Genomic DNA, 22,435 nt, shown 5'->3' on the forward strand with positions numbered 1-22,435 from the left:
TTCCCCCACGCAGATGCAGTCTCACACATCCCGGTGAACCGCGGGGGATTGTCCCCAGCAAGGTACGGCCTTACAGCGATATGGTAGTGTGCTGGGGTTTGTCATGTCTTGAAACCATTGTTTAACAATTTCAACGGGTATGAGTCACCTCAGCCCCGTCCAGCCCAGTACGGACTCAGGGAAGAAGCACATTCACGGTGTAACCGTGGCTATTGGGTCGCCATCCGTACTGTACTCCCACGGCAACCGATCGCAGGCTTGAAAGAAATAGACCGCACAACCAAAAGCCTCCTTTGATGGGTGGTGGCATTCATCCTGTACGAAAGAGGATCACTACAGCAATACTGTTGGTGGTTCCAGCTCTCGCATGGAACACGGAAGCGATCGAGTGTTTCCTAAATGTTCTGACGGGACAGTCACAATACTTTCGAAAATACAGAGTGTATGGAGTTGAATATCGGACATGCGCTGTGCTAGACACTCGCTGAGAAGTAGAGTTTTTGCGACGAGCTATGCCGGAACTTACTCTGGCACAGAACGCTCTACCTTGGCGCCCCGGCGTCGGCGTAGACGCCGAGGCTCTCGCGCGTCACAGCCTCTTCCCTAAAAACTGCTTACTGCAGCTGTTGCGCCGTAGCGTTGCAGAAACCACGGCAACGACTCTAATAATCCATAAAATTCGATGACGCCGCGCTGCACGGGTACGGTGAAACTTGGAGAGTCACAAAGTACTGAGTGGGTCACACGTAACAAGGAGGGGCAGCTTCCGCCGACGTGAAAGCAGGTGATGTGCGCGTAGGGGTTGCGGTGCTGACAGCGGTGTAACAGCAGCTCGGCTCCGCAGCCGGCCTGCCAGCCAACACCGTTTGCCGTTCCACAAGCAGGAGAGGAAGAAATGCGAGAACCACGGGTAAAGGGGTTGTATTCGTTCGCCTTTTTCGAGTGTTGACCTCTTCTGATGGTTTTTCTCGATGAAAGACTCGTGAACCGCTTTTCTCTTGGCGAACGAGCAAATTGTTCGCGTGGTTCTCCCATCATTCTTCGAGCGGCGCAACAGGCAACAAAACTGCTTAATGCGCGGGCGCATGTAAGCAGATGTGCCAACAGGGAAATCCACACTCTGGTTGCAACACCCCTCCTCCGGGCTCATAGTTATCGTGGGAGAGTCATTTGCTTCTCCTGTCTGTTAGAGCTCTTGGAGGTTTTAGCGGGTTGTGGTGCTTTGTTAGTGATAATCCGTGCGCGTTTGTATGCTGCCTGGAAACGACCAAAAGTCCGTCATAGGCCGTTCTCTCGGTAGTAACTCGTTTCTGGCAGCCTTCCCTAGGTCGTCGTTGTCCAGGATTCCAGAGCGTTTGATTTTTTTTTTGCGGTCCGACTTATCTGTTTGTGTCAGATCGTCCATCAACCGCAAGGCAACTGCAGAGTGTCCACAGTAGTTTCACGTTTCAATGTTGTGCCCTAACCGGTGTGGTCGAGAGCAGGAAACAACTCATACAGGCAGGCGATTGCCGGGTGTCGCTAACTCTTCTTCATTTGCTCTGGCGTGAGACCTGTCTCTCTCTGCGGCTGCTTCTGTCTGTCTGGGATTCTCTGCAGCCGTTTTCCGCTTTTTCACCCCTGGAGGACCGGCAGCTTGTCCCGAAAGCCCCCTGACAGGGCCGTGAATTCTGTTATCAGAAGGCGTCGAGAGAGCCAAGAGGAAGTCAGGGAGAAGAACATAGGGAGCTGTGATTAATTCACTCGTCGTTTCCGCCACACTGTGTTTGATTGCTATTTCCAAGCGAGGAGCAGAAGATAGCGGTATCGAGACACCTCCCCAAGCAGACGCTTCCCGGGCGCTGGCCAATTTAGTGACTTCCCCTGTTTTGAAGTCAGCTTCTTCTCTGTAACTCCCTTGATCGGGCTCTGTCGATCCTCTTATTCTGGTTGAAATGGATCTTTTTCGCCGCTTAATTCCATCAAACAAGGATGGCGCAGGTGACCATTCCCAGCGGGGGCGTTTGCCGCCGAACAAGTGCGTCATGTCGAACTTCAATTTTGGTCCTACCCTCGGCACAGGTAAAAAGAAATTGTTGATTGAGTTAGGAGAGCTGTAGACGGAAGAGAGAATGGGGAAACTGTTCCCACGAGAGTAGGGGGAATAAGAGAACACCTTATATGTGTTTTCGTGTTCTCAGGTTCTTTTGGGCGTGTGTTCATGGCGAAACGGAGGGACGACCCAAATGCACCTCCAGTTGCAATCAAGAGGCTGAAGAAGGCGGCGGTTATCCGTCAGAAACAGGTCGATCATATTCTCTCAGAGAAACGAATCCTTCAGATGATCAACCATCGCTTCACGGTACGAGTCAAACGTCAGAAGGGCGGCCGCGCTGCTGAACCGTAGGAAAGGCGAGACTTGCGCGTTGTCACGACGCAGTGGGCCATTCCATTCCATGACTTGTGTGGATGGTATGCACCGCAGGTCAACATGCTGGGAACCTTCAAGGACGATCGGTATCTTTACATCGTCATGGAATACGTTATTGGTGGTGAATTTTTCACTCTTCTGAGAAAGACGAGACGTTTCGAGAACGATGCGGCGCGGTTCTATGCTGCGCAAGTCACCCTGATTTTTGAGTACTTGCACGACCGAAACATCATCTACAGGTAAGTGTGGTGCCAAGGTTTTCTGTATAGGGGCGTCCGTTGCGAGTTCGGCGTATCAACGGGCTTTTTTTTTGTTTATCTGTGAATTCAGAGATCTCAAGCCGGAAAACTTGTTAGTCGATGCGGAAGGGTACTTGAAGCTAACAGATTTCGGTTTCGCAAAAGTCATCGAGTACCGCACATACACCCTTTGCGGAACTCCAGAATATATTGCTCCAGAGGTGCTGTTAAACAAAGGTAAGTAGAACCTCCGTTAGCATCAACTTGCCAAAAGGAGGAGCTGCAGTGTAATAGGGTGCTCGACACTATGGAAACAGTAGTCGTTTTGGTGTCGTGTATTCGCAGGGCACGGAAAGCCAGTTGATTGGTGGACGTTGGGAATCCTGATCTACGAGATGATTCTCGGCTATCCCCCCTTTTTTGACGATGAGCCAATGGGAGTTTACCAGAAAATTTTGGGAGGCCGGATAGCTTTCCCGAAGTTCTTCGATAAGTAAGTTTTGTATCCGGACAGGCACTACGAGCCGCTGTTTGTTTGTGCGGATACACTTCGTTGATGACCAGTGGGCGGTGACAATGTTTTAATGCGTCGGGAATTGTCACATTTGGATTTTCGTTTTTCTTCAGGAACGCTAAAGTTCTCGTGAAACGCTTGCTAACTCCTGATCTTGCTCAGCGTTATGGTAATTTGAAGAATGGGGTGGCGGACGTCAAGGATCACAGATGGTTCGCCGGTTTTGATTGGAACGCATGCTTAAAGAAGACCCTGCCTCCGCCTTACAAACCTCCTGTCAAGGTAAGCGTTCCCGGGAAACGAACAGCCTGTGCACCTCTCTGCAGGTGGCGTAAGCTTGTGCATATTGTGCATCTTCACTGTTTGGGCCGGGACTTTTCTTTTCGCTCAGCGTGTTTCTGGAATGTGTTTTTGTATTGTGCGCTACAGGGAATGGATGACACTTCTAACTTTGAGGCGTACCCAGAGTCAACTGAACAAGCACCCCCTGTCACGGGCACCATGGACCCTTTCACATCGTGGTAATGCTGGACCACGTACTGTCGCTGGCTTTAATGTCGTAGCCACTGTTGTACTCCTGTCTGTAGGCAGGTACTTTCAGACAAGTTTTTGTCCAGTGGATATTTCCGGATCGATGTGAATACATATAGTGATTCTACACTGTGTTGTCCGCAAGGCTGCGTAGCCGCAGATTGCGAGATGGATGTGAAACGTGGGTTTACTCAATGCTACTGGTGAATCCTGCGTCTCTAGACCTCGTTTGTATATTCTTCTCTGTACTGTCTTACTGAAATACACTGTCTCGTGTTCCACCGTACCAGACGTAGATACGGTGCAGCTTGTTCAAATGCCCTGGTCTTCCTTAAATACAGAGTTCAAAGGAGTTGGCAATATTTTGCCTGAAAATGGGGCTGGTGGCAGCGTGGGAATTCTACATGTTGGTTACCCACATGTGACTCAGGGTCAATGCAAACAAATTTTTGTCGGGCACTATCTTTAGCTAGTTTCTGGCCACTGTGTTACTGTCAGCGCGTCCACTTGTCTGTTGCCACCATTCTGGATAGAAAGTGTGGGCGCCGCATATCGTCCCACCTGGGCTCCATCCGTCGCTGCGCTGGCAGTTCAAGTATTCAGTTCTTTTACGCGAATTTAGAATGTGTAGCTTGCTCCTGCCGATAACTGGCTTAAGTGTGCAGAGCTGTCCATCACTAGTGAGTTAACTCGAAAGTAGGCCTCTGGAGCACGCTGTGCTGGCATTGCAGTGGCAACGGAAAAACGACACAGGTGCTTGTACATGAGGTTATTAGCGTGGGAGTCTGCATTGGAGTCAGTCACGAGCGGAGGCAAGTATTATCACGGTGGTCACTCGACTGAACCTGTGGAGTGACTACAACACGACGCTCTCTTCCGGGTGGTACCGCCAGTCTGTCGGCTCTACGGGAGAGCAAGGTCACCTGATTTCTCCTCTCCGGGTCCTGCTGTACAACAAAGAATACGACACTATCCTCAACCACATGATCTTCCATGAGGTATCTGATCGGTCAAACAGTGGCAGTGCACTGAGCAAATGATCTCGGCAGTGGCGGATACGTACGAATTAACACGCAGGTGTCTGGTATAAAACCGTTGTTCCGCTACGGTGCAGTAGCTGAAATTTTCCCATAATAGAGCAGTGTCATCTTGGTATAACAGAATAAAACATCTTAGGTTGTCACGTGCCGTATCTTTTTCCTGAGAGGTGGGTAGCAGCGTACGCCTGGAAGGAAATTGAAGGACAGGATCAGTGTGCTGTACAGACACCGCAGAAAGTCAGATGCATGAGTTGCTCAGATTGGACAAGAAAGGCGGGGCATCCTCTCCACGATAAGAGTGGCCGTTATCGACAATAATTTTGTTACTAGTGGGGCATTACGGTTCGCAAGTAAAAATGGAGGGAAAAGACTTCCTTTCGGTTCTAACCCCAACATTGCTTCTTCGCAGCAAAAATCATGGCAAGCATCAGCCGATTCTGTTCTCGGACCACCTCAGCAGAACAATGTGCTGCAACTGCGTAACTGAGTTCATCGGCTCGCAGGTTCCTACCTTCAGCAAGTGCGCTGCAATGCAAGATCTTCAACGATTTCTGAGCAGACGTCGTCCGCCAGCCGAAGGAGCCATGTCGCACACTGCTTTATGTTGCTCGACTAAGATAGTTGCAGTGACCGTACGCTACCTGTTTCGGAGTTGAGCGAGTTCCAGAGTAAATTCTCTCTCGGCTGATTCCAGATAAACCTCCTCGTGGAACTAGGTTCGGCTCGAGCAGACGAGCACTCATTTACTACTGCAGATACTGCAATTCAGTAAGGACGTGCAATTTTGCTTCGCTGTCACCACGGGTATACACCGGATCCAGACTTATTGTTACCATCGTCCACAACGACTTCGCGAATGTAGAAGTGGAGATGAGGACTCCTCTTGCAGAGACTGTACTGCAAGATGTCTTTAGTGTCTTGGAGAACGGCGACCGTCGTTGTCTCAGTTTTGTGCTGCTGCTTCTAAGGGCCCTTGTAGATGCCGTTCCCTTCTTCATTACAACGCTCTATCAGGTAACGGCAGCTATCGTCATCTTCCCCCGCCCACCGCTTCCTCGATACAACCTGTATGCAGCATCCTCGTCTCATTGGGACAGCTGTTGACATCTTGGAAGCATTGGTCGACGACGACCTTGACAGCAGTGGTTCCATCGTGTTCCTTTTGACAAGGCTTATACATGCCCACGGGGGACTTGATGTCAGAGAAAGCGTGCAGCGCAGCATAGGCATGATATGTTCTTCTTTTATGAAAGCTGCGCCGGATTCCTCTTTCAGCTTACATGCGCTCGGGTTCCTGACTGTTATTTCCGAGGACGACTCGCTGTTTCCAGCTCTTTTACACAACGAGCATGCCTTACAGAAAACAGCGGAGGCATTCCAGGCCATCCTTGTTGCTAGGACCGTACCACCTGAAGTGCAGACTTGCGCGGTTGTACTAATAAGCCGAATACTGAAAGGGCGACCAGCCACAGCAACAAGAATTTTCCAGGAGGAAGCAAGCGTAGTCGAATGGCTTCTGGAAACAGTGAGAAATGGAGTTCCAGAAGTCCGGCCAGCGGCACTATCTTGCTTAAAGAAGCATTTCTTCACTGATTCTCTTTTCATCGAGCGTCATTCAAGATTCGGTGAGATGTGTTGTTATGATCAAGTCAACAACCACCCTACTCACCCTCATGTAGCATTCGGAATGCTTCTGGAAATGCTGGTCGGACAGAACGATAGTGAGGAGCTTCTTCTAGCGCTGTGTAGCTTGTTGCCTAGTATTGAGGTAAGGCTGTTCAACTGGAGTTTTTCACTGCTACGAGACACACACACACACACACTCAAACGCAGCACTCTGGTGCCGGAATCGCCGAAGTCTCTAGAATAGTCTCCGTTCTTGATCAGTACATCGGCTTTGGCAGTCAAGGAGCAGATGGGAAGATTGATACGTTCTCCGACTCGCCTCAAGCAGTTTATCAGCTGCTGAGGACGAAGCAGATGGATGCATCAGAGGGACAACGTAACATCTTGAACTCCCTTACCATCCTCGTAAATATTTGCGCTCGCCTCCTCGCTAGTAAGTTCGTCCACAAGTGGAGAAAGGCGCCAAGAAAACTGTATCCTTTTGCAGACGTCGACACAGATAAGCCCGCAGAGGCTGACGGGGAAAGGGAAGATCATCTGGATCGCCTTTGGGCAAGAATGTAAGGGAGTTCTGCAACTTTTGAGAGACTGGCACTAATGGCATCTTGTTCCAGATTCAGAACTGTCTACAGGCTAACAGAGCTCGTTGAACGCGACTTGTGTGCCCGCCTGGAGGTATATTCGAGGGCGAAAGAGTTGCTCGCACTGCTTTGTTCGATATTGACAAGTGCTGTTGCTCTGGAAAGTCGTAGCGCAGCTGCTAGGACCAACGGAAGTGCGGATGGTAGCGAAGAGCAACACTGGATTTGCCTAGAGCTCGCTGTTGTAGCTCGTGTGGCCGCCATGTTCTCGGTAAGAGGTGAACCACGATAAATTGTTTCAAACGCTCAAACTGCGATCTCAGTCTGCAGGGGGCGTTTATGCAGAAACACCGTGGCCGAGCCTCATACGGTGTACTGCTGAAATTCTGTCGAGAGGTGCCGTGTTCGAGGCGGCTATCGAGCGCGGTCGAGGAAGGTGTAAACAGGAATTGGACCTTCTGCGTAAAGAAAAAGATAATCTCAGAAAAACACTTGGTAGGGAGCCTGTGCGAAGGCTGTTGCTGTTCTTTTCACATGGTGCCCCTTATTCAGTCTTGTGTAACCTTATTCCGTAAGCGTCATTCGAAACAAGCATTTGCCGGCATGCGAGATCTGCAAAGAACGATGCCCACGTCCAGTTGCATCACCGCCTCTGGCAACGGAAGCAGCCAGGCTGAAAATGACACATCCTATCTGGAACAGCTGACATGCGTGCTCTGCTTTATCATCGACCCCATTGTCAGCGAGCAAGGAGATTCCGCGCCTCTTCTATCCAAGCTCGAGGTTCACGACGGAGTGCATTCCCTTATTCTCTGTCTTGTTAAATCAGGCCAGAAGTGCTTGGTCCCTCCCGTAAGGATGCTTAGTGGTACCGACTGACGCACGGCAATCTGCCCCGATGACAGTTTTCAGACCTCGCCTGTTGCTGCGCTGCTGCCCTGATTTTCGTCCACTATGTTCAAGGTTTTGCTACCTCATCGAACAGAGCATTGACCATGCTGACTGTTTGTGGGGGCAGACATACAACCCCGGCTACCGATGACGTTGCATCGTGAGTGACATCTCCTGCTGCATGAATGGAACCTGTCTATTTCCTTGCCCATGCAGTCCGCCCCAACCGCTTGAGATGTAGGTTCCTTGTTGACCCGTACAGCAGGATTGTTAGACATTTTTGCATCGTTTCCCCAGATTGCCTTGGGAAGAGACGCTGCTACGACTGCTGTCGTGTCCTGAAGGCCAAGTGTGTGATATTTCCTCCTCTGTCGCACTCTCGTCCCCACCAGGTCCTTTTCAGAACAGGAACATCCACCCACGCTTCCTATTTTGCGCAGCAGCTCGCCTGGTGTCTGATCCGTCCAGCTGTTTTACAATCCTTCGACGCCAACTGCTGGCGTCAACAGAACTCTTTACGTACGACGAATGGTGTTTTTGGCACGACGACGTGAGGCGTTGCCACTTTGAAAAGGTGAGCGATCACTTGAGCTGTCGAAAACGGCTGCACCCGTAAAGTCCTCAATCTTTAGGTTATTACGCTCGTGCTTGGTTCCGAAGGAAGCCAATTTGCCGGCGAGGAAGACTTCCACCACATAGCGAGCTTTGCTGAGCGCCTTCTTCTTCATGACCTTCAAGCTCACCAGACCAAATGCTCAAGCACTCTCTCACTCATCATTTCGAAGAACAAAGTACAGCAGTGCAAACTACTCAACCATTGTCAGACTGTTGTACCAACTATGATCCGTCATGTGGTATAGGCGCTGGTCACTGTCCTGGTATCACGCGAATCTGCTATTGCGACTGGGGCTGCAGCATGGCTGCTGTGTCACCTCTCGAAGAGCCCAGAAGCAGATCCACCAGGAGTCCGAAGTTCTCTCATTCTGCGTCTGCTCGACTCATTATTCGACAAGAGCCAGCGCGCTGCAAACACAGTGACCCCAATGTCATCTTTTACTTTCGCTCTTGACGTAAGTTACAGTCTTATTGGAGCCGCTTCATGGGGAATATCCACTGGCTCTCAGTACCTGACGATAATTATAAGATGCTGTTCTGCTTTCGACGAAGCGGACACGATCGAGTTGGCATACCGTACAATGAGGATCGCCAAGCTGGCCTGCGAGGCCATCCTCCCTGCGTCGGTGTGCAACCTTCGAATACTGTTAAATCGATAACGTTGTAACGCCAAACATCAGGTTGACCAGGACTGTCCGAAGATGCTACGAACTTTAACACGGTGGACGGTGAATCTTATCTGCTACTGTCGCAAAGAAGGTCACAGAAACTGTAAGTGCACGACCAATAAATCGCACTGCCCTCTTGTGGTACCTGACAGCTGGTGTAGGCTTGAACATCTTGCGCACGGCGACTTCACTACACCGTCTACTACAAATAATCATTTGTCCACCAGCAAGCCCATTTGAAGCAGAAACAGTCGCGCTAGCACTGTTCTGCATGAGCTTCCTACTGCTTCCTGTCGGGAGCTCAGATGTGAGTTCTAACTGTTTTCAAGATTGCTTGGTTGGCATTGGCATGTTCGCTTCTTAGAAGGGCATCAGGACGTGGTCCTTCACCGAAACCCCGCAGCCCTTACGACGTTTTATGCTCGACCCTACTACTTCGGACAAGGACGAGAACATACCCTCACTCAATTCAGTATTCTGGGCAACCATGGTCAATCACAACGAGAATCATATCCGAGCTGCTGCCGCGTCGGCGCTATCGTCCTACTTCGTAACAGAAGTAAAGCAAAGCTTTTTTTGACTTCGTCTGATTCTTTATTGGAGCTACCGCACCCAGGCAAAACCGGCCGCACAACCGGACGACATCCTTAACTTAATAATGAGCGTAGTCGATGGCGTATTTCAGGTAAGGAATCCTCCTTAGAGGGAAGCAGAGACATTCCAGCTAAATGAAGACGAACGATCATGCTGGTGCCACCTCAGGACCTTCACGACACCGAAACTGTGGACCTCTTGATTACCTTGCTCGATGCGGTTTTTTTGAGTAATGCTTGCGACATACTCGCCCGGACATGCTTTCTTCACTCTGTATTCTCGTTGGCTATCCTGTTCGACGTTGCCGTACTCCCGCATTCGTTCGCAAAAGCCGCCGCAAGCAATTCTCATGCATGTTGCACCATGGCACATGCACCACGCGTCCTTTTTTGCTGCATCGTAAGCCACCTTTTCGAGCACTGTCCCTCATATCTTCAAGTGCTCTTCTCAGCTGCTTGAAGCGTTGCCTTGCTGGTTTGATCCTAGGTTGCTTCTAGACATTGAAGTGAGGAAACTAGATTCCGACTACTGCCAACCTGAGACGCGCTTATGCTCGCTCGCAGGTTGTTAAACACCTGCTTCGTGAACTACGTACTGCCCGCCCGAATTCTACGGCTAGAGCATGCCTTCTTCGGTTAATCAACAAACTGGAATATCTAGATACCACCTGGGAGCTTTCTGAAGAGGAGAAGTCCGTGACAGGCTCCATCGTGACTCGGGCGAAAGAGGCGATGTCCGTGCTCGTGCACGATGTGCAGTTCGAAGAACCGACAGGTACGGCAGAAATCAGCGACTGCAAAATTTCCATGGTACTAACTGTGTGCCGCAACAGGTGTGGATGAGTTATCTGATCTCTCACGTCGCGTCAGAGACACTATCCTCTCAAATCTCGTCCCCACCGAACTCAAATCTCTTTAAAACTCGATATGAACCTTTCGTGTCTCCTGGCACGATCTCATCTAACAGCACGGTATTGGCTCGTCAGTACGCAACTGACGAAGAGCCGTATCACGGATAACACTATCATGAGAAGATAATAGAACCTACGCGTTTCAATTGTAGTCTCCTGCATAGGCTAGCATGGGAGCCAGTCATATGACTTTAAGACAGCTTCAGTTTAGTTCTGACAAAGACAAAACGAGACGGGAAGTGGTCGCGCCTGGCTGACCCACGATCCCCGACCGCTTTGAAAACGTACAACATTCATGGAACATATCTGATCCCACTACGGTCACCGTGTGAGCTGGCCAGTGAACCAACTTCCATTCCCACTTGCTGCAGAAAAGAGGAACCCCGGCTCATGCTTTGCTGATCACCCGCGTCGGCGGATTCCATGCGTCTATTGATAGGTACATTATCATATGGAGGAAGCGGTGCACCTCCATACAACGGATCAGCGACAAATTCGCCATCCATACGCCGTTGAATCGCAGTCAAGATATTCTGCAAACATAAACACAGGACCCACCACACTTTGGTGCTTAGTATTCCAACTATCATCAAAACTGCAGTTCAACCTCGCCACCTTCTGTGTTTCCAACCATCTCAGAGGGTGTACTTACCTCGTGACTCTTTCTGGTGATCGGATATAGAACCATTGCTGGGGTGATGAAGACAAGCATCAATGCCAGTGCAGCTCCGTAGCCAACTCTGATCGTCATGATCACTGCCTCCGGCTCCGCTTCACCCATTTTCTTTGTCCCATCGTATCCGAAATGCTCGAGCAACAGAAGCATTACTTCGAGAGCGACACCCGCCATGAGGTTTGCGAAGAACATGAACACACCGGCGAACCTGGCCTCGTGCCTGAGACAAACAAGCATTCCCACATAATCCAATCGTTCATGAACTTAACGCTTTTCAGATCACAGAATTGTTATCATTGTCTGAAAGGCGAGCTTACCTTGCACCCGTTTTGAATTCGTCGTAGTCCACAACATCGGGTTTCATGGCTTCCGGCGTGGCGAAGTAGCCTCCCATCGCCAACCCTCCGAGGACGGACAACGTGATGAACAAGTCATTATCTCCTGGCTTCACGAAGAGCGCGGAGAGACCCAAGAAGAGGGCTAGCCAGAACTGCCAAAACCACAATCAAACACAACAAAGTGTCGACCACACATTGACAAAAAAGTTTCTAACCCTGAAGACCCTCAAGAAATCGAAAATTCGGTTACGGTCATTCATGTGAGAACTCGTTTACGCAGACGAGGAAACAGACTTCCGCAGTGCGGTCCTTTTCAAGTACTCAACAAACTCGGCTTGTGACTAAGAGTACGAGCATGTGAACTTACTCCCGCAAGCAGAAATCTCCACTTTTTCTCCATTCCGACGTAGGAACTTCCCAAGAAAACCCAAACGGGCATGCCTGCGACAGCGCTTGCTGTGAACAGGAGGGGTGCCCAATCTGTCGCGAAAGCTGACTGAGTCACGTGCTTGCAGAAATACGGGAGCATCATCGGTGTCACTGCGCCGGCCATGATTGTGCACGAATAGCACACGATGAGCAAGAAGAACGGCCTGAACAAATACAAGGGACAGGAAAGACCAGTGAGAAACGACACATCATTTCATCGCGGAGGCAAATTGCGGTATTCCGGCAGAAAAAAGGCAAGCCTGTAGTTATTCCAAAAAACGATGTGCCTCGGCGACCTTCCTCAGCGCCCACCAACTGACACGTACATACGGGATGATGGTTTCCTGTTGTCTTGCGTGTTATCAGCCGACTGAACGACTTTCCCTGTTGTGTACTGATCACGGGGCTTACAGATTCAGGAACATTTGCTTCGCGGAGTCGACACCCATCATGATCCATTCGCCTAACGTCTGCGACTCGATAACACCGCTGTAGTCCATCTGGACGTTTTCCTCTCTGATCACGACGAGCATGATCAAGGTTCCAACGACAAAGAGGCCGCCATACACGCATGCCAGGACGGTGAAACGGAAACGGACTGCTTCAAATGAGGAACCAAGCGTAGTCCCGAGAATTCCGTGAAGAAGCCCACAAGACGTCGATCCGACTGTAACAACCGAAACAGCAATGGCCTGCAAAACATTACACCACACAGAACGCAAGCTCGCGTCGCAGAATATATCGGCGCTGGCCACCCGTATGAAAGGGGTCAAAAACAAAACAAACAGCACAGCAGAAGGACGTCTGCACAAGATCGAAATCAGCACACACTTCCGAATAGAACTGAGGTGAGCTCTGTTGACGCCGGGCTCTCCAGAAAACAACTTCGAACAATCCGAACGTACCTGCAGTTTCGTGCGTTCGTCGTAGTCGAAAGTCAGTTGAGCGCCTAAAGCCTGGTAAGTTACTTCATTGCATCCCCAAGAGACTCCAAGAAGAACGGCGAAGCAAAAAGCCCATTCCACGAGGCCATTTCCGGGCGTTAAAGTTGCAGGTGGTCCCATTAAACACATGAAAGTTACTGCAGAGGACAGACATCAGCATTCAAAACACATCACGTGACCTCGAGACCAGCTAGCAGGCTGCGGCGACAAATTCAACACCAGGAGGCTGCCTGTTTCATACCCCGAGCAACCACTAAGCCACTTGGCTTTCCCGCGCTGCAGGTTGAAATGCATCAGTTCCTTACTTGCATGAAGTAAAGCAGAAACCGCCAAATAAGGCTTCCGTCGACCGAGCTTCATTTGGACCCAGCCCCCCGTTATGTCGCTGGCCCAGCCGAAAAGTGGCTCCGACGCCGCGTACATGAGCATGAGGCACATCTGAATTTTCCCGACAGTACCTACACCAGACACAGGGAAGACAGGTGGAACAAATATTGACATAAAAAAACTTAGTTCACGTATCTTCTGTGCAAATGAACGATGTGCCACAGTGGCGTCCACCTACACCCTCGGCCCGCAGGACGAACTGAACCCCCCTTAGATTCAGTAGTGCATCCCCGTAGGGATCCGCTTCTGCTCGATACGGAAGAACGCTACCAATCCGCCACATGACCACTCCGCGGGACCATGCGGGCTAACACTGCACGAAAGAAAACCTCGAGTCCCACACACTGTTCCAAAGCTTACCAGCACTGACTCCCATGACATCCGTATAGAAGTAGGCTGCGAAAGTCGTCAGAGTGAAGTTCATTCCACCCGCCCCAATCATTGGCGCAGCATAGGAAAGGAGGTAAGACCAGGGAAGCTGCTTCATGCGCCTCGCTGTCAGTCCTTTCCTTGAAAATTTCTCAGTTCCACCTGACATGAACAACGAAGAACGACAAGCACCACGAGACAATGTGGAGTACCGCCTGAACGTGTCTTCCTCGGTAATTAGGGTCTAACTATGATATTTACGTTCTTAAGGCCGGCTTTGTACGGAGGATATGGTAACTTCTTTGTACCAATTTATATTGGGAGTTCGGAATTCGTTTTTCCAAGAACAAACGCGATCTCCTATATCCTAGTACCATTAGTGAACTCTTTGGGTCTGATCCTAAGTACGCAGCGCTGGAGTCATATTCAGTATCCTATGTACTATGTCTCTGCCTATTCGACTTGAGTTATACCAATGTGAACACATAAGATCATTGAATATAACGGTGTGCTCCTGAATGCAACGGTACAAACTGTAAAGAAAACACTCCTTAACTTAATCAGGACTCAAGTAGGTACAAACCATACGGGCATCCTCTAAAACTACCACACCCATACATATACACATGGATAGCATACTGGGGTAGCGAGGACAACTCAGCGACCCTTGACATTCATGCAGCGCTTCCTGAAACCGCGTGACGCGCGCAGGACATAGGCCACTCAAAACCTTTGCGCCACAGAAGCAAAGGCCTCGTAGACCACAACTGCATCAAAACACTATACGGGATAGGAGAGGAGTGTGACGCTCACTGCAGGTGGCGTACCAAACGTAGGGGAACAGTCATTTTACCGAACCCAAAACAGGCGTGGCACAACCGATTGGCGTGCAAACAAACCGAAACACGTCTGACGGGCATTCGAACCGATACAGCCCCACCGAGGAAGCTTCTGTCTACTGCATTGGCTTGGTTTTGCTGTGAGTTGACCGGCCACAAAACTTACTGTCCGAGCCTTCAGTATTGAAGTCCTCCGCTGCTTCCTCCGTAGAACGTCGCTGGTCTCGGAGCGACCGCTGGCGGCCCTCCTTTTGCAGGCTCATGTTCACCATGGTGGCTCTCAGAAGAAAGAAGGGGTGGCAAACGCCGCACTGCTACTAGAAGAGATATAGAAGATTGTTTATTATTTACAGCTGACCTATGGTCGGGGGTGCATACAGCGCCGCGCGTGCTTGGAGACGAGGCAACACTGAGCGGAAGGACTGGAATTGGAAGAACTACCTTGCCCAGAGGAACAAGAAAAACTGGAGTTGTAGCTGTAACGCAGCTACGTTTGGGATCATTTTACTAAACGGTTCAAATTTTCGACCTAGCGGCCTGGGATCGCTACCGCAGGAGAAAGGACGCTCGAGTGGTCCGGTTGAAGATCTGTCGCGTGGACGGAGAATTGACGGGGAAGCAGCGTCACAGCCCACAGTGAAAATGATTATAAAGGGAAACCACGCGCCTCACCACCGGAAAATGTTACTCGTCGCAGATAAAATCATTTCGGACTCCCTCCCATGGCCCGTACCTCTCGTCGATATCATAGTAGTTCACTGCCAACCAGCCACCCCGTAGTGGCAATCGCTGTCACACCGCCACGTTTCGGCGCGAAATACTGCTTTTATCACCACGACTTTTATATCCGTCAAAAGAGACCCCTCACAGTTCTGCCGGCTTCTCCCTTGAGCTCTGTTTGAACGGTTAATCTTTGAACACGACCGGTCCCCGAGAGACACGCCACCTCTCATATGAGGAGCGCGATCAACGCCCCTGTACAGTCTCGAGCTCGCCACTCGCTTGTCACGCTGGCCTCTGTTAGCCACCGAAACGAGAAAAGGCATGCAGAGCCTTCGGAAGAAACCGTGGACCCGACGCCGACCCGATACCTGCGTGTAGTGAAGCAGTGCCAAGTTAGCGGTGCGTTTTCTCTTGGTGTGTCCCTTTCTACTCTTCGAATAAAGCATCTCTCTGCTATAGGGAGTTGTACGGATCTGGGACATCCTCGAAAAAAGGAGGTGAGTGCTGACGGGTCTCGACGGTGGTGGCCGAGAACTGTGGGTGCGAAACGGGATAGTGATTGTGGAAAGCACTTTGGATTTACGACAGCGGGAAAGCGGCATTTATTTGGAGTTGCGGAGCAAACAGAACAGCGTATGTGAGACTTCTGTGTGTCTAAAAAAGTGCAGTCCATTGGAGTGTCAGAATGATCCGTCCCAATAACCGGCACACACCTGACCAGGAGGTGAGCGGCTAATACGAAGATACCGGCGACGCTGTGCAGCAGCTGGACTGCTGTGGACGACCCCTGTGGGTGCCCCCGGCTGCGTCCCGAAAACATGAACACGGATCCTCAACACACACCTGCGGGATAAATGCAGTTCTTATAATGGTATCTCTGGCTGCAAATGCAAGAAACGTTATATGTGATTGGTCATGGGGAAAGTCCGTACCGCCAGCCGGGACTCAAAAACTTTAAACCCCAAGTGGGCGTTACACAGTATGCCACTTCTCGATCAGCTGGACCATCCATATTCGCCCAGGAAAGACATAACAGGCTGCGTTGCTTGCGGCCGCCTTCTTCATTCTGCAAGAGTTCCGGTGTGCGGGCTGCCTCTCGGGTTCTGGTGTCGCTGCTGTCGGAGCAGATACGGACGACGCCGTCGCCTCTGTGCGTCTCTCGAAACGGACGGCGCCTCCGCAACCGTCAAACCCGAAGAGCGTGAATAATCCCCTATAGTAGCAAGTTGTAGAATATAACGACAAACTAAACAACAGTCACCCTCATTATACAGAGTGCCAACTCGTGTTGAATACACAAAATGTCCATTCCCAGCCGCCTACGAGCTAAAGAAGATATCTATGTAAAAGTGTCTGACTCGGCAGGAGAGTATCATGGTCAAACGAGGAGTCACAGTGTAGCTGGACCAAATGTCAGAAGCCTTCCTGACGACAAGTTGCACAGGGAGGTTTTTGAGCCTCACGTGTCTTCTTTAAACTCGCCCAGAATCACCATCTAGCAGCCGATCGTTGCTTTTTTGAGTCACTGCAACTTCCAGAAACGTTTTGCTAGTTGGGATGGGACGCCGATGCTGGCGCACACAACAAAACCGACGCATCTCTGGTGACAGCGAGGGTCGACGGTGGCACCCCCGTGGCGTCAAGCCTGCTATCGGAGAGGCCCTGCTTCTGAGAGTCTGCTTGGCTGCGAATCAAAACATAGAAACTCACCTCTAGGGGGTCCACTTTTGAAAGAACTGGTTGATCAGGAGCTGTTGCCAACCCACACTAACAATACTTTTTCATTTTCTAATGCAGGGAACACAGCCTTGCACACCCGGTCACCACATGGTCGCCTCTTAACCCGTCACATGGGGGGAAGACTGCAGCGAAAGGACGATACAGTGGTTCCATAATTCCCGGCTTTTTGCCTCACCCCCAGTTGCCCATGTTGGTTTGCCACTACCAGGTGAAAACCTTCCACGGACGGGCTTCGGAAGGCATACTAAATCTGGCATGGAACAGAACGTAGAAGCAGATTCGTCGTTCTGCATTAAGCTGGACTGAAAAATTAACTCAGACTTGCTGGAGGGAGTACTCGGCCTACTCGGCCGCTGTACAGTCTGCCTGAAGATACCGCACTGAACAGCAAGCAGTACACAGCCCTCCCGTCTACATCCGGCACCCTGTTCAGCGACAGACTCTGTTTGCCCCTAAAGACAGGACGCAGACGCCTGGCATGCGGAGAGGGGTGATATTTTCATCTGGAAGACTAGTTCTTCATGTACGTCGCGTTCTGTAAGGCGTTCCTCCCCAGGCGCGTGCCGTTGCCGGTAACAGCGAACGGAGACTGTGCAGCAGGGACTACGCTGTCGTAAACCTCCCGATAGGGGAGAAAAAAACGAGCGTCTTGCGTGGTGCTCTGATACCTTGAATGGGGCTTTTTTATTTTCTCATTTTGAAAACGGCGTCCAAAAGCTGCGGTGGCATCTGTGTGCACGGCTGCGTGGGGCAGACTCTCACTTGCTGTGGCGCCATCGACCAGTTTTGTGAATGTGTGCGTTTCTCCCGTGCGGAAAAAAATCTTGCCGTGGCTTGGCAAAAGATATTCCTGTTGCCCTGGAGGTAGACCAAGGAGAAGGGCCACTGTTTTTTGACGTAGGCGCAACCCGCCCATGGCACCACTTGCTCGCTTGGCGGCGAATTCGACTCGCCTCCTTCAATTGCACAAGACAGTGCCGCAATGGCAATTGACCGACGGCCACCTGTCAATCAAGAGAAAATTTCATTTTAAAGATTTCAACGAGGTGAGATGCTGCAGTTTTCACGCTGAGAGAAGGGAGACCTCTCACACAGAATTCTGCCAACTACGCCGTCCACCATATACAGGAGTAAATTTGCTGCTACAGTTGGGTCCTGGGAGACCTGTGGCAGTCATGTTTTCCCAGTGGAGAGGAGGGGGGAAAACCTGATGTCCGATGAATGCAGACTGTAACCCCAGACACGTGTCTTGAAGACTTTTGGTTTTTCAACCATTGGAATTGAGCGAGATCCTACCGTTTTTTTGTTTGCAGGCATGGGGATTTATGTCTCGAGTCGCCCTGTACGCAGACAAAATGGATCACCATCCTAACTGGAATAACGTCTATAACACCGTCGATGTGGAGCTATCAACTCACGACGCAGCTGGGTTGACAGAGAAGGACTTTGCTCTTGCGAAATTCATGGACGACGCGGCAGAGAATTTCGCAAACTAAGTGCGCCTAGCTGACTGTCCGACCGCCCTCCCTGTCTTCAGATTGCTCATGCCTGTTCAAAGACTGAGAAACTGACATCTTCGTTCACTGTGCACTGGATATCGTGTAAACGTTGTTTCCTATGGATGAAGTGTACCAATCACTAGTGCCCCGACGATGTTGAATTCGCAACTCCTGCGCCTCATATCATTTTGCGTCTTTTCCGCGTCCTTTGTTTTCAATGGGAAACGCAGTCCGTTCCTGAGAGGGAGAACTCAGCCTGTTGCGCTGAATAAAATTTCCTTCCCCACCAGGCGCAAAAGCTATGAGCTCAGATGACTTGCTGAAAACTGCTGCAAGTCCCCTCTGGGAAACACGCGAAAGGATCTTTGGAAAGGCAAATACCTTTTCGCCTACCCTATTAACATTGCTGCTCGTTACACACCTTTGGAATGCCCCAAGAGTCACGGCGCAGCACTATTTTCCCAGTTGCTGCTGTGCAGATTGGACAACCGCGACTAGTTGCTGAGGCAGCAGCCTTTTTGAGACACTGAGGGAGCGACCTTGCGAAACACTACATTCAGCAAAAGCCTCCCGTGGACCGTTGCACTTTTCCCAGGTACTGATTTTCCACCTTGCTGAAGACTGCCGTGTCGAGAAAACGAGAATGGGCTCAGCTATGGCCGCCACCAGAGCACCTATTTTTTGTGATTCCGTCGCACTACGGGAAGGTAACCGTACACCCTAAAGTAGTTTGTGCGTGCAGTCCGCTGGACTATCGGGAAGTAAGCGGGCGCAGAAATCAGTGCTGAAGGGTCCGAACACAACGTGAGACGACCGGCAGCGTCTCGGCTGCCATGGTGAAGGCTTTGCCGCTCAATATCACCCAAGTCGTCGTACCCAGGCAGCTGCAGCAGTTTCGCGTGTTGTACATACTGAAAAGGAAACCCTCAGTTTTTGCCGGGAGACCCGTTACGCAGTCAGTTTGATTCCAAGGGGACAAATAAAGTTGAGAACGGATGATCGGGCAGAGTCTAGACAAAGGAGACATTTCCTTCTAGAGGGACTGATGTTTGAACGACCCCAAAACGACCTCTAACGTCTTGAACGTTTACGGAGCTGCTCGAATGACGGAGGACAGAAGCTCTTGCCTGAAAACAAGGCAGCAGAAACACGGGTCCACCCGTCATGTGGAGTTGTGAATTCTCTCTACTCCCGCGAAAAGCAAAAGAACTCTCTGCTTTGCTCGAACCCTGTAAAACTCTCCGCTTCGGCCTCTGCACCCAGTGTGGCGTGCGGAATCCAATCGCGTTGGAGGCGCCCTCTTCTGCGGAAACCTTTGCTGGACTAATGTGAACATAAGGCAGTGGAACCCCGGCCATCCCATCTTCCCCTCTAGAACTCCCGTTTCCGTTTTCCACCGCAGTTCTGTCATCTTCCCCTGCTGAAATCCGGCTGCTCGCCACGAGGGCGTCGTTAACTCGCTTCAGAACGTCGCACCCCCACTCTCGCGCGTGTGACGTCAGACATCTTTTTAGAGTTAAAAGTCCGCACTCTGACACTCGAGTGAAGAAAATACAAGACTCATGTAGACTATACAGCTGGAAAAAATCCTATGAACTGACACGCCTTACCCGAGGAGCGTTCGCGCCTTGGTCCATTCGTCTGTCGCGCCAGCGCCCTGTTGGAGGAGCTCTTGCAAGGCCGTTGCCGCGCTCTCTTTGTCTAGCATGTTGACAGGAACGATCTCGACACCCAGAACCTCCGCCGTGCAGCATCCGCTGTCGTCTTCGGGACTGCACATCGAAAACCGAAAGTTGCACAGCAAAAGAGAGCGCGTGTACACCCCGTCCGGCTGAAAAAAGAAACGGGGCCCAGCCGTGAGATGGAGCGAGAGAAACCCGATATAAAGGCAGACGCGCCAGAGTCCGTACAAAGCACAGCGCACGCTTTACGCACCAGAGGCTTACAAGAAAAACAGACACCCCCCCTGGAAACTCTGAGGTCGTGCGCAACGCACAACACATGAATTTTATCCAAGAAAATCCGTGAATACAGAGTCGTCTTCACACCTCCCTGTCACATATCCTCAAGAAGAAGCCTCAGGACGGCGCATGCTAAATTGCCGCGCTGGCCGTTTACCTTCCCAGGTTCGCTCCGTTAAACACTGAGTACGAGATACGGTTGAAACCCCTGCGAACTTGCCTTTTGAAAAGGACGAAGCCATCACTGAGGAAAAATCGCTCGACGTCATCCCCGCTTTCGCCTTTCCTGACAATGATTTCGCCGGCCTTCAGTCGTGCAACCGTCTGTGAATGCCCGTTTGTCATGGTCATAGCGCCCTCGCTGCCTGAACGATGGACAGGTGCGGGACACACACTAGGCCGGGTCAACGTGCATGACGCATCCACGAAACGCGCTTTGCGGTTGAGTTTCCTTTAGGAAAGCGTTTGCGGGGTTACTGAAGGGTCCCACCGGGGTTTGAGGTTCGCTGCAAAACGCGAGGGCGTCGAAGGCGGATCGATTTAAAAACGGCGGACGACGCAACAAGAACCTATTCTTACACTACGTCCGTTTCGCCGCAGTTGGTAGTTACACCGGGAACCGGCGATCACCAGGGCGGCCGAACTACTAAACTGCACAGTGCTCGACATCAGTTGCACCACGGAGTCTTAAGACACTGGCTGCTGGGAACGGCGAGACACCTAATGCATGCGTGGACGGGAGAACGCCGTTTCGCGGCGACAGGATTCAACTGGTACGGCTCTGCCGGCACTACAAGATGAATCAGCAGTTTTTATCACCCGGTGCCTTCCCAGTGTCACAGCCCCGGAAGGATAATAGTATCGACAGTGCGCGACGAGCATGTGTTATTCGGTACTTTTTACAAAGGGGAAAACAGATGAAAAACTAACTGCAGCTTCAGGACAGTCGGAAACAGTAGTGTGACTGACGCGCTCCGCCTACCGGGGACAGTGACGGATCGGACGGGGGTTCGAACATAGATGGCCTCCGAGGGAGAGCTAAGTGTGAGGAGAAGCTGGTTTTTGAAGGGATTTGCGTTTCCGGTTCCCGTAGAAAAATGACGGGAGGGCAGGCCGAGAGCGTTGCGCACTCCCTGGGGAGCGGCGAGGCTCGCAAAGCGGGAGAAGGCCCGTGCAAACATTTTCCAGAGACAAAGTTGATGAGGAAAAACACCCACGAGAAAGTCACAGGAAACTCTCCTCAAGGATAGGGCGTTGTTCTGACGGAGCAGAAGCAGTTACCACCCACAAACATTAGACAGCGCCAGGTTGCCCCGCGCTTTAGAGTGTTCTCTTCAAGCACGAAGAACACTGTACTTTAACGCGTGCCGACTCTGGTTCCTGATACGTACATCCGTGAATCGACGGAAAAAACTCGGAAAACGCGTTGGTGAAGAGAATTAACGGCGTGTACAGGCCCATTGCCTCGAAGGCAACAGCCACGAAAGACGAGTGCCTGGAGTACAGAAGGCGACTTCTGTACAGGAAGCGGGGCAGCGACAGAGACAAACTGGAAAAAACGATTTCGCTTTTCTTCTGGCAACGGCCACGAGAGCGCTATTCGTGCTGGACCTGTGGAAAAGTCTGACGCAAAAAGCGGCAAGATGCGTGCATGCAGTCCACGGTGGTGTCCTTTCGCGAGACCCCACGTTGTGTTTCCTCTCCAGGCAGGGCGCTCTGGGGCAGGACGATGGGACACAGAGACGGGGCGAGTGGGTAGCACTCACGTTCACACACTCAAGAAACTGCGGTTTCGCTTTTCTCTCTGCATCTCCGTGAGCAATGGAAACTTTCACCTTACATGCATTTTCGTAGTCTCCATCTTCAACAGGTCGACGCAGCGAACGCATGGTTGCCTTTGCCCTCCGCGGA

The 22,435-nt window shown here is 51.1% G+C and overlaps 4 protein-coding genes across 4 annotated transcripts; 2 read left to right on the forward strand and 2 right to left on the reverse strand.

Annotated features, from left to right (window-relative positions):
• Positions 1-1,934: 1,934 nt before the first annotated feature.
• NCLIV_046800 (putative AGC kinase) lies at positions 1,935-3,688 on the forward strand (the record flags this gene model as incomplete). Its single annotated transcript, XM_003884230.1, has 7 exons — positions 1,935-2,061; positions 2,181-2,341; positions 2,465-2,649; positions 2,741-2,886; positions 2,995-3,142; positions 3,277-3,445; positions 3,593-3,688. The coding sequence occupies 7 exons, from the start codon at positions 1,935-1,937 to the stop codon at positions 3,686-3,688; spliced, it is 1,032 nt and encodes a 343-aa protein (XP_003884279.1).
• Positions 3,689-10,912: 7,224 nt separating this feature from the next.
• Positions 10,913-14,873, reverse strand: NCLIV_046810 (putative transmembrane domain-containing protein; the record flags this gene model as incomplete). The annotated part of the gene is made up of 9 exons (XM_003884231.1): positions 10,913-11,152; positions 11,272-11,515; positions 11,613-11,785; positions 12,001-12,226; positions 12,474-12,754; positions 12,968-13,143; positions 13,312-13,464; positions 13,754-13,924; positions 14,768-14,873. The coding sequence occupies 9 exons, from the start codon at positions 14,871-14,873 to the stop codon at positions 10,913-10,915; spliced, it is 1,770 nt and encodes a 589-aa protein (XP_003884280.1).
• A 3,105-nt stretch (positions 14,874-17,978) lies between these two features.
• NCLIV_046820 (putative pterin-4a-carbinolamine dehydratase) lies at positions 17,979-18,560 on the forward strand (the record flags this gene model as incomplete). The annotated part of the gene is made up of 2 exons (XM_003884232.1): positions 17,979-18,110; positions 18,378-18,560. The coding sequence occupies 2 exons, from the start codon at positions 17,979-17,981 to the stop codon at positions 18,558-18,560; spliced, it is 315 nt and encodes a 104-aa protein (XP_003884281.1).
• A 1,090-nt stretch (positions 18,561-19,650) lies between these two features.
• On the reverse strand, positions 19,651-21,705 carry NCLIV_046830 (putative ATP synthase; the record flags this gene model as incomplete). Its single annotated transcript, XM_003884233.1, has 4 exons — positions 19,651-19,690; positions 20,174-20,335; positions 20,682-20,889; positions 21,507-21,705. 4 exons carry the CDS (start codon positions 21,703-21,705, stop codon positions 19,651-19,653), a joined length of 609 nt encoding a protein of 202 aa, XP_003884282.1.
• Positions 21,706-22,435: the final 730 nt, after the last annotated feature.

The sequence above is a fragment of the Neospora caninum genome, chromosome X (genome assembly GCF_000208865.1).
Source record: "Neospora caninum Liverpool complete genome, chromosome X".
Taxonomy (NCBI): Eukaryota; Apicomplexa; class Conoidasida; order Eucoccidiorida; family Sarcocystidae; genus Neospora; species Neospora caninum.